At 36.7% G+C, this 12,644-nt stretch overlaps 1 protein-coding gene across 1 annotated transcript in view; it reads left to right on the top strand.

Moving 5' to 3' along the window:
• The window catches only part of TNFAIP6 (TNF alpha induced protein 6), a 577,009-nt gene that overhangs the window by 541,807 nt on the left and 22,558 nt on the right, over positions 1 to 12,644 (top strand). Inside the window, exon 5 of the mRNA XM_044074884.1 lies at positions 2,890 to 2,930. Within this exon, the coding sequence (XP_043930819.1) occupies positions 2,890 to 2,930 (41 nt within the window). The remainder of the gene's footprint in view (positions 1 to 2,889; positions 2,931 to 12,644) is intronic.

Genomic DNA, 12,644 nt, shown 5'->3' on the forward strand with positions numbered 1-12,644 from the left:
AAAGCCAGTTCTGAACCTAGAAAAGGAATCCAGCTTGTAATGCTTTATAAAAGTATGCACACAGGACCAAGTTGCTGCCTCTAGAATACTTTGAGTGCACCCTTTTCCAGAAAATCACAAAACAACAAAACCTAGGATGGGTGTACTCTAACACTGCCTGTTACTCTCACCATAACAAGCCACTTCCAAAGGGAAATGGCATGAGACAGCCATCTAGAAATTGTATGCTTTGGCACTGGTTGTCTTTTCCTTTTACTTTAATAGAAGACAAAGAGCTGCTGGGCTTTCCTGAAGGACTGAGTTATGTCCATGTAGTATCTGAGCTGTCTGTAGACATCCAGAGTGTAAAGTATTCTTTCTCCCTTGTTTTGGAGTTCTGGAAAGAAGACAGGGCAATTAATAGATAGACTCAAGGTAAATTCTGAAGCTAGTTACAGTTTCTTTATAACCACTCTATCGCCCAATCTTGGAACAAACTACCCTTTTCCATCAGAATTATATCAAATGCTCATGAATTCAAAACATCTCTAAAAGCTAACTGGCTGAACTCCTGGAGATGTCCCTGTAAATAATCTACTTAACTTAATACTCCCTTTTTTTCCTCTCTTTCCCTTATTCTCATGGCTCTCTAACTACTTATCTATACTACTTTACTTGCTTGTATCCCTTCTCTTATTTCTACACCACAGAACTTGTATCCCTTCTCTTATTTATATGTCCCTTAGCTTGTTTTTATTTAGATCTACTCCATTTTAATTTCTTTCTGTTCCCTTTGTACTTATCTTCTTTTCTGATGGTCTTTTCAACCTTAATATACAGATTTACTGAATTGTACAGTTACTTTGCATTTTATACCTATCTATGTTAAACAAATTATTCATGTTTTTTAATGCTTGTTTGGCCTCAGTAAGTATAATTTGTATCTTTTTAGGTGTTCCATATTGGAGCTTTTCTCCCCGTGCCTCCACTGAAAAGGGTTTATGGTCATTTGGACATTCCCAGTCAACAAATGTCAAATAAATAAATAGTTATAAAAGTAGTATTTATTCTCAAATAAACCCTGCCCATGGGAAAAAATGAGGAAGGGCTGGCTCACCATAAGATCTTGCAGCTCAGATACCCTTCTTGCAGAAGTCAGAGCAATTAGTAATACAGACTTCCATGTTAAGAACCTCAAATTAGCCTGATGAGCTGGTTCAAATGGAAGAAGGGTTAGCTTTTTAAGAACAAAGCTAAGATCTCAAGAAGGAGTCCTCTGTTTTCTAGGTGAAAAAAATGTAGAGTCCCTTTCAAAAACTGTTTGTCTTTAGGAGAAGAAGAAAGGGAGTGAGATCCAAAGCCAGACATGCAGAAATAACCAAAAGATGAATCTTGATAGAAGAGTAAGAAAGACCAGGGGACAATTATTCACAAATAATCAAAAATCAGAGGCAACTGGGCCTTAAAAGGGTCCTGGTTTTTGGAATGGCACCAACTAGAAAATCTTTTCCTACTGCACATATATGATTTCGTAGTAGCAGTTATTTTTGGCCTTCTTCAGTACCTGCTGTATATCCTCAAAAAAAAAAAAAAAGATATCTAAAAGTTAACAAAATTCTGTCTTCCAGGCAGCCAAGTGAAGAGTTGTCAAGGCTGTTGTATATTAAACAATCCATGGCTTGTGTAAACAAATCCAGTCTGTGGGGAAGCTTGTAATTGCCTTTGACCAGTATAAAAAAAGGAACACCACCACGGTTGTCTGGTCCAACAGGGACTCCTTCTGGATGTTAAGAAAAACCTTGGATTTTAGTGGAAAAGCATACATGAACATTCCTGTCCATGGGAATGAGAAAGCATCTTTTTTCTAAGCCTCTTTGCAAGGCATCCTGGAGCAGGATTTCTTTGTTTTAAGCACTATGACTTGTTTCCACTGTAAGCTATTTTTCTGGATGCATGTATTTTTCAAAAAATGGAAGTAATCTAGTGTGACTTTAAGTGGCTACCTTCCCTGCATATAAAAAAGGTTTCTCTTCATCAGGAAACATAATGGGCATTGGTCACATTAGTCATGTATATGAACCTCTTATAAACAGGCACTGTAATCCTTTTTGCCAAACAAGACAAAATTAGACTTTCATAATTTATTTCAGGAAATATGAGCCCTGTACAAGTGGGCACAGCCTCTCATATTACATCCGATACAAGCATTAATAAGGACAGGTCAGACTGAAAAAATGTTCTGTAATAAACCTTTCAGAATTTGCTTCAAGGAATATGAACCCCACAAAGGCAGGCACAGTTAAATGTGATACAAAACAGGCTAATAAAGTTTAGTGATAGCCTTGTGAAAGCAAGTATTTTCAATGATTAAACTCTAAATCACTTTACAAACCATTCTATTCAATGAACCTGAAGAAGTTCAGGCAAAAGTGTTTTCTTAAGTATAGTTCTCTAGCAGTAGCTCATATTGTGTTGTCATATTTTGTTTGTTAAAAATGAAAATAAATAAAAACCTTTTAACTAAGAACGAGGTCCCACAGGCTACTGAGCTGGTAAACCTTCATCAGTCATTCAGGAATATTCAAATAAGGGACTAACCTCAAAGCTTTGGGATTTGCTTCTTGTTTTTCCATTTCCCAGATTTTTCTCCAATCAGCTCCCTTTGACCCTCTCACCATTGTCTGTAACTGGCTTTAAATAACTGATCTGTGCTTTACAATATGCTGAGGTTTCTGAAACAGCTATAGAAAGCAGCCTTTCTGTAATACTTGGTTACAAAGTGTCGGTGATACTTACAGTTTAAACTGCAACACTTGAAGACTAATAGGAGTCAGCTGTTTTTACAGAGTTAAAAAATAATAATAAGCAAAGCTAGAGCTAACTTTTTTTTTTTTTTTTTTTTTTTTTAAGGTTTTGTGGAGATGAACTGCCAGAAGACATCCTTAGCACTGGTATGTATGTATGTTTATTTATCTATATTTTAGCCAAGAGTGTTACATTGATTTTTATATTCTCCAGTCTCTGGCATTTACTATTTCATGTGTATACTCTTTCTTTCTCTTTTACTTGTAATTTGACAGACATTTCACAAGATCTCCAACATTCAGTTCATAAACAGATCTAAAACTGTAGGCCACTGTACAATGAGTTTGTCCACAAACTGTTCTTAAAAGCAATCTGATGATTATGACAGCAATGATAGGAGGTACTGCCAGCCATGCCAGGAGAAGTAGGGCAGTAGCTGTGATGATATGGGCAAGTGTCAGCATAACCAGCTGGAGTTTTGTGAAGAATGATATGTCCTTTGAATATCATACTGAATTATAGAACTGCATGTCATTTGTATATTACACTGATTTATACAGATGCTTGTGCTGACAATGTATTTGTGAGGTGCGCTTGTGCTAAAATGTATCAGTATACTCTGCTGAAATTAAAATAAATGTACATGTATTATCTTAATGAATTACATGTATATGTTTTAATAGAGGATACTGGGACAGCAATGGTTAACCAGCAAGCTTGCTTTAAGTAAAATAAGGGAAATGTAAATGAATTGTTAAACCATTAAAATGTCACCCCACAGTGCTGAATAGGATCAGAGACGTTAGGCCTGGAAAAAGCATTTGTTCATTAGCTCAGTAAAAAGAGGGGGAAGCCCCTGGCACTGTTATAAACATTTAGATTTCAATAGTAGCCATCTGTGCTAAATTCCTGTCTCAGCTTCAAAGGGGAATGTTGTGATTTTTCTGTGATTTGAACTCTGTGGTTTACTGTAAATATATATTCAGTATTTTCATGTTCTTTTATTATTACTAAATATATTTAAAATGTTTATTGTTACTAGTCCTTGTAGAAAGTATCTAACTTTTGAGAGTGCTTGTACTTATTTGGTGACACTGTGTGGGCCACTCCAAAAGGCCTAGCTGCCTTGGTCAACTACTATCATTTGTATTAATATTAACTTCACTCAGCATAATTGTATACCCTTTTAAGAGCCTTACAGTAACTGACTGGTAGCAGTGAATCTAACTTATAGTCTTGGCAAAGTTGGTGGAGCAAGTAATCTGTGCCAGGCTTTCCCAGGTGTGTGTGTGTGTGTAAAAATTAAATCTTGGAGAGTGAGTATGTGTCAGTTACTTGGGGAAGAGACACGAAGCACTGGGTTCACAGAGAGGGTGCTGGAGGACTTGGCTTGGACACTCGGCTGAGGACTTAACCCTACAGCTGTACCAGTGGGGTGCTGAGGTGCTGGAGGGAGACAGATAAAGAGAGATTCAGACCCCGGACTGAGCATGTGTGCCTTGTGTGCTCTTAAGGGAAAGTGTATTTGATGCAGGGAGGTCTACATCTGGAAATAATGAGTGTATCCATTTGTATTCCAAGTGCACATCCCTCTCCAGTGCCAGTGATGAGGATTCAGGCTCCTTGATTACTGGCCCAGCATGGGGACGTCACAACAGATAATGCTGGAATGTTTGGAAAGAGGCTTATCAAATTGCACAGCTGAACTGTTGACTATATTTTGCACATACTCAAAATGGTGTTCACCTCAGTAAAACAGAATAAGAATAAGTAGTTTTGAGAAGGAAATAATTATAGTTAATATTAGGGACACAATGCAACTGAAGTTGACAAAGAATAAAAATATAAAAAAATATATTTTTAAAAAGAATGCTTTTTATGGAGTTGTTCTAAAAAGCAGAAAATAACACAGAAGAGTGAAAACTCTGCAAAAGATACACAGACAAGTTTATTTCAGAAAAGCATTCGATGTTGGTTTTGCTGCTTGTAATAATGACATACCAGAAGAAGTATCAGGAATCAGCAAAACAAACCTTGAATGCTTTTCTGCATGAAACCACGCTCTCCATCAGATAGTCCATGCCTCTGCCTTGAGTACGGTTTGTTTTGTAGATAAATTAGGCAAGTGTACATTCATTTGTCCTAGCACAAAAAGAAGGAATCTTGAAGTGTCACTGGTTACCCTAGGATTTCTGCCAAATCACTTAGGAATAAGTTGTATTTTCTTATTTACTGAATTCTCTTTTAACAAACAACTGGCTAAAAGTGTGAGACATTTAACATATCTTCTCCTATAAATCAGTACATGGGAAGCTGTGTACTTGAAACTTTTTGAGAGTTCTTTTATGCCAACTGAAGTTTTTATATGGATGTTTGTTGATAGGCTAGTTGATATTAGTTTCCAAAATTACTTTAAAAATCTTAGCACAGTGGTTTGTGATCTTGAACACCTCTCCAAGTTTACAATGGCATATCTAATCCCTTTTCTATAGTTGAAAAATATATGGAGCAGTAATGGGTCAGTCTGATTCAGAACTGGGAGCCCCATGCTCTGGATGTCCCATGTGAGTTGCTGCACACGTTCCACTGTCACTGACTAGACTTGATCAGTTGTTGTAAAGTTAGACCTTGTGATTCACGGAAGCTCAAAGCTCCTGCTGATTACGCAAAACAATAGAGAGAAATTAATACAAAGACATGGTATAGCCACAATGAGAAAGTTTTCATTTATGTCTGATTAGCATGTCTCTGAATTGAATACTGGGCTGTCAGACCTGATCATGGCTCTCCCTAGCAGCCCATACTAGGGACTCTGAAGCACAAGAATCACAGACTCAATTGAATAACACTAAAGGCATGTTTGTGTGTAATAACTGTGTTATTTGTCCTTTTATTTTCACAAGGTTGCATTATTGCTTTCAGGGCCGGCCTTAGGCATAGGCAAACTAGGCGGCCGCCTATGGCGCCATAAAGGCAGACATCGTAAAGGGCGCAATTTCTGTTAAATCTCTCTTTCCAGCATTGCGCCCTCCCCCACTTCTGTAATTCATTCATTAGGTTTTACAGTATGATAGAATAACCTACAGTGCTAGCTATTCCATTCCCACCCCCCCCCCGACGAGTTTTCAGTGGCTGCTCTTGGTTGGCATTAAAGCATCCAATCAATGATGCTTTGGTACCATGACATCCCTGGCTGCCTCCAATCCAGAGTATATAATGCAGCTCACGCCCGCCTCTCATTCCTTTCTTCACTGCTGAGGTGGGCGTGTATATATTGGCTTAGAGTGAGTGGCATTACTTCCTGTTCTGTTCCTGATCGGTGACTCTCTGGACGGCGTTGGTGTGGATAATCAGTGTGGACTAGCTCCCTGTACAACACGCGGTGGGCTACCAAGTTGGATTTTCGTTTTTTTTTCTCCTCGTGTCCCTTGTTGTTTGCTGAATTGCTTCCCTTGGCTTTTGAAGGTAAGTCGATTCAGAAAAATGTTGGAAGTTTGCAGTAGAACTAGAGGGGATCTGTCTGAAATGGAAATAATGATTTTTTTGAATATTTATTTAATTTAATTGACTGCAATGCATTATAAAGTGGATGTGTTCATCTGTCTCCGTGGAATTAATCTAAATGTCACCTTTCTGAATTCATTGTTTACTTCACATTAAAAAAAATTAATTTTCCAAACTTATCATGACCAGATAACATTTCTACCAAATTATTGTCAAGCCTTGTCTTGTTATTAACATTAGACAGATATCTCTCTGTTACATTGTTTGTTTTGTGGCAGACTCAGACTTCCTATGAGTTTATCAAGGAGTCTGTATACCATTCTTGCTTGCTGGCGTATACGTGCCATCTCCAAGTTATATATCCTACTGGATCATAACAAAATTACAAACTGTTACTAGCCAGTAACTATTGCATTCATGTTAAACTATGTTTTTGGAGGATCAAAACCTTAAGTGCAGTTCCAGTATGATGGATAATGAAGAAACTTCTAGAATTATATCAGTTCTAGAGAGAAGCAGGCAAATTAATTGGGAGAAAATCAGAGAACCACTTAACAGAATCAAGTTCTGGAAATATTAATAAGAAGTTGTTGTTTGTCTTTTCGGCTTTTCCCGGTTAGGGGTCGCCACAGCGGAACTCCGGTCCGCTAATTATTGGCAGTCGATTTTTATGGTGCCGAGTAGTAAAGGCATTATTACCAACAGCATCCTAATGGTTATTTTATTTAATTCACATCTAAAACAGGGTTTCTCGCTGATCTTGACATATGTCATTACTGTCGCATCTGCCTGTCATACCTAAATAAATGAGTCATGAGGATAAAATATATAAAACCTTTTCTAAAATGGGAAAATATTCTAGTAGGCTTGATTAGTTTCATCCTTGCTTCTTTGACAATGTTCACTGCTTAAAGAAACATAATTCTGTTTATATTGTTTTAATTTATTTTTACTCCAGTCGATGGAAATTCTGAAATACAATCTCAGTGTATGAAAATGGAAGTATGCAGTACTTAATTTAGTATTATCTAGTCAGTATGATTGATTTCAAGTTTGTAAAAATATTATAAACTTGTCTCAGAAATATCCTTTAATCAAGAATTGCCTGAATCCTTTTCCTGGAAAACTACACCAGCATAGTTTTATTTATTGTATCCTAAACATGACACTATTCCTTTAACAGCTTTATAATGCCATAGCTAAACTGGTTTTACATTGCCTCAGGTTTTTTTTCTAAACTTAGAATATTCACTAGCTGTCCTCCTCTAGATACCAAATTCTGAATACATCCTCTGATGCCAAAGTGAATAAGCCCTCTGTTTTTCTAACCAGGTACTTCTTTGTTTTAATACTTGGAAAAGAGGTTTATCTTAGCAACCTTTCACCTAGATGCTAAGTCTTGTGTAGTTTATTGTTTGATGTGAATGTCGCTTGAGATCAAGTTGACCATAAAGTTATAAAAAGCACATTTTAAACTCTATACAGAACCTAAAAGAAAAACTGTCATGTAATTCCTTATTTGTATAACAAAAGGTGACATAATTTTGTTTTGTAGGTGTCTAAACCCAGCATGACTAATTTTCCTGCAAAAAAATAAGCAAAAGACATTATTTTGTCTAAAGTATATACTAGATTCTGAGTGTGGAATATTATATTTCTTGTTTTCTTTTCTTTAGTTAAATAATTTTATTTGCATTTATTCATGGCTTTAATTTATAGGAATGCTTTAATATAGAAGTGGTAGACCCGCGGTAGTGGTGTTGCGGTAGCATTGTCGCCTCACAGCAAGACGTTTTCGCATTCGATTCTCAGCTACAGCGTCTTCTGTGTGGAGGCATGTGTGAATAGGCATGCCTTCGTTGAAGGTTGTGCATCAGGGCTGGTAACTCGGCACGTAAAAATCCACTACCAAACATTAGCGGACCAGAGTTCCACTGTGGCGACCCCTAAGCTGAAAGACACAACAACAACTTTAATATAGATGTGGGTAGCACTTAGCCCTCCTAGTCAGCCATTTCCATACATTTTCCTTTTCTTCACTCCTCATAAGAATTATCTTATGTCTATCCTTTGCATTTTTTAACTCTAATTCTGTTTTGATGCTTCCATCACTTGATTAAGACGGCACTAAAGCATTTACTTTTGTCTCCTTGAAATAATACTTCCAAGTATCTCCCCTGAGCTGTGAGCTTACAGCTTCAACTTAATGTACACCACTCTTTTTTAAATATAGCACTAAGCAAACATCTGTATTCCTTATGGCACTTAAAGGTTTCTATCATGTTCTCATTACTTCTTTCTTCAAAACTGTGTTTTGAAGTTCTTCTAGCATGCCTTCATATAGCTTCTAATGCAGTGTCTCCACCATCTTTTCTCTTTTCTCGGTTACCAATTTCCTATGTCCTTATGATGGTAAGGCCCCCTTATTCGCAGCACCTCTAAGTAACTATCAAGATGAAATTCTATCACCAGAAAGAAAGGAAATTAAGGGTTCAGGTGCCTAGGCAGTGAGACATTTCCCTGTGGTACATTTGACTGGGGACACATGCCTGAAGTAACATTCAGCTGCAGAGAAATATGGCTGTTTGCAAATTCCCTGTGGGCAAACAAAAGCATATGCTGCCATGCCCACAGTTTCAGTAACCAAATGCACAGGGGGAAAGCAATGTCCATAGTCCCCACGGGAACATGAGACAGTAGGCAATATGGCAGGCATCAGCAGCAGACTGGCCAGAGGGCATGTCAGTGGTAGTAAAAATGCAGTGCACAATGGGCAGTGCTTTTATAATTGGAGTGTGTGGACCACTACCCCCGTCACAGTGTCTAAGGAACATTACCTAAAACACATACTTGAGCATAAATGTGACTACAGTATCCTGCAGGATTTCCTTCATGCTGTAGCATACTTCTACATGTTGTAGTTACATAAGTATGTACTGTACACTGAGCACAACACTCATTACTTCTTCTGCCACCATTCATTTGGTTATTAAAGCTGTGAGCATGGCAGGGTGTGATTCTCTTTGCCCACAGGGAATTTGCAAACAGCCATATTTCACTGCAGCTGAATGTCACTTCAGCCATGTGTCCCCAGTCAAATGTACCACAGGGAAATGTTTCGCTGGCTAGGTGCCTGAACCCGGAAATTAATACCTCAGGAACAACAACAACAAAAACAACAAAATGTAGCTTTTCTCACTTGTAACTCAAAATGTATTTCTTACAGAATACTGTTACTATATCAGTGGTATACATCTGTGCTGTTAGTTTTAGAGGAAAGGCCAGTTTCTCATTCTCTTGTCAGTGACAGTAATACATTTTGTATGTTGGTGACGGATCCACATTGTATATGTCATTTACAATCATCCTGATGATTTTATAAATGTTACCCAGTGTCAGAAGAGAAAAAAAATTTTGATCAGTCAGAGGTTCAGAAAAATGATATTTTGTCATCCAATTCTTTTTCAAAATATAATCACCATTTTATTTTTTTACTTCCATAACTCATGAAAAATGTAACTGCAGTATGGGTCCAGATTTAATTCCAGGAGTCTTTACTAACAGCACTATGGCAAAACTAATGCCTATAGGTTCACAAGTTCATAGGTAAGTATTAGGCTAGTTGCCCTTGAGGGTTATGTTAAATCTAGCTAGTTTCCCTTTTTTTGTGTTAGAAATAACCTATCTCATTTGGTAATAGATTAGCCTTATCTACCCATGGTCGATAATTATATATTACCTCTAATAAGAATAACTAGAATCATACCATAGATAATTGATAAAGCATTTGGGAATTGCCTTTATCCATTAGTAGTACAGGCGGCAGTCCTGGGGTAAATTTTCTGTTTCCCATCCATAGATCTAAGTTGTGCTTGAAAATGGACAGGGATGAACTTTGTTTTATGTGGATATTGAGTCTGCTCCACAGTGGTGGTATCCTCTACAAAAAATACCTGTCCCTGTTTTAATTTCTTCAAATCTTTTGGGTTTCTAATACCATGGACCCCATTCCTAAGTCAAAGTAAGATTAAAGTTCATAAAATTATTATTGTTTCACTTTTTCATGTCAGCCAAAAGTGCTCTTCGCAGCACCCGCAATGTGCCGAGTAATGACTCCTTCTGTAAATCGTATGGAGTTGCGTGTATTGGTAGCATATTTAAATATGATTGTAGACTCTTTTTTTATAAGACCTGTCGCTCCTACTGCTATTGGAACTATCTGGGTATCTTTCTTCCACATTGCTCTCATTTCTGCTTGCAAATCCTGATATTTTATAACTTTGTGTCTCTCTGTGCGCAGGATACTGTAATCACTGGGTGTAGTGATTTCAATGATCAATGCTACTTTTGTCTTCTTTTCTTGGACCACTATATCCAGTTTTCTAGCATCTATCTTTTGAACTTTTGGTAATGGGTGATCCCATGTGATGTAGACTTCATCATTTTCTATGATGCTTTGTGGCTCATGTTTCCAGTATTTTTCAGCCACTTCAATACCATAATGTTTGCACAATCTCCAGTGCAGCAGCTTGCCACATTATTATGCCTTTCAGTATACAGTTCTTCTGCCATTAGTAAGTCACAGCCAGCAACTAGGTGTGCGACAGTTTCAAATTCAGTTTTACAAAACCTACATTTGCTTGATGTTGGTAAGTTGTATGCAAAGTTCAAGACGTCAGTCACTGTAGCAGTAACACTGCTTTCCTTTTTGGCCTCTGGGTCAGCATACAGCTGCAGCACCACCACATCACAATGTGTGGCTGTCTGAAGTATGTGGACTTGATGGCTGACCTGTGAAGAGCATGAAAAACATCAGGGTATATAGTAATGTTAATGTAGAGTTGCTGCTACACTAGACCAAATGATAACTTCTACATGTAAACATCAATGCATCTTGCAAAAAAGTTAATACTGTCTCAGGACTGTAGATGAATGCTACACTAGCTAAAGATCAACCAGGTTTGTTAAGGAGAATTCGGCCTTCAACTGCAGTCAACTACACTACAAGGTGTCTTACAGTATGACTTAGATTTTCATGCATTTAAACACTGAAAGAACTGGAGTGTTTTGTGGGAGTGGCAGATCTGTGGGCATGGCTCAACTAGGGGTGTTCCTTGAGTTTGGTGTGGGTGGGGCTTAAGGGGCGACGGAGCACTACTTCGCCTAGGGCGCCGTTTCAGCTAAGGCGATTGCTTTCAACACTGTGACATTAAGGTCAAATTCAATAATAATTTTAACTGCCATTCATCTTTTGTAGTCTATGCTGCAGTTTGTGAGTCTTGTCAGTCCTTCTATGTGGGGAAAACTATTAGGAAACTTTCAGACAGGGTAAAAGAGCATTTAGCAGCAATCAGGGCACAATACAACAACAATGCTTTAGGCAGACACAGTGCAATTTGTGCTTCATTTACTACATTCAAGTTTTTTACTCTTGAACAAGTGAACCAGTTCTTTGGGGACTGTAAACACTGCTTGAACTAAAAGAACTAAGGTGGCAATTGCTGCTAAATGCTGAAATGACTCCAGGGCTGAATGAAAACTTAAATGTTAAATGTGCTTTGAAGTGGTTTGGCTAACAGCCAAGCCACACCTTTCATGTCCTAGTGGTTTTATTGTGTACTAGTAAATTGAGATTCGCTGTAATTGGTCCTATACTCAACAGCATTGCTTACATTAACCTTGAAGATTATTATAAGCTCTGAAGAAGTTCGATGTAACAATAAATGAACGAAAGCGCTTAGCAACAGTTTCGGCTTGGTGTGGTTTCTTCACATTTTTGTTTTGAGTTACAAAAGTTTTTGATTTGTATCTGAGATTTTCTTCTATAGTTTAGTTAAGTCGGTTGCTGTTGCATATATATACATATATATGTAGATATATATATAGATATATATAGATAAATGTAGATATATGTAGATATATATATAGATATAAATATAGACAAATATATATATATATATATATATATATATATATATATATATATATATATATATATATATATATATATATATATATATATATATATATATATATATATATATATATATATATATATATATATATATATATATATATATATATATATATATATATATATATATATATATATATACATATATATATATATATATATATATATATATATATAGATATATAGATATATATATATATATATATATATATATATATATATAAGATAATTCCACAGTAAAAGACCACCGACCAATGAAGTATACTGAAAACTGTCTTTAATAGACGTAACAAAAATAAAAACGAACAGCAATCCAAATCAAAACGAGCGCTTTCGCCTGGTTAATACCAGGCTTTATCAAGATGCATATTAGAAGAACCCA

The sequence above is a fragment of the Protopterus annectens genome, chromosome 6.part0 (genome assembly GCF_019279795.1).
Source record: "Protopterus annectens isolate FY-2018-M chromosome 6.part0, PAN1.0, whole genome shotgun sequence".
NCBI lineage: Eukaryota > Metazoa > Chordata > Ceratodontiformes > Protopteridae > Protopterus > Protopterus annectens.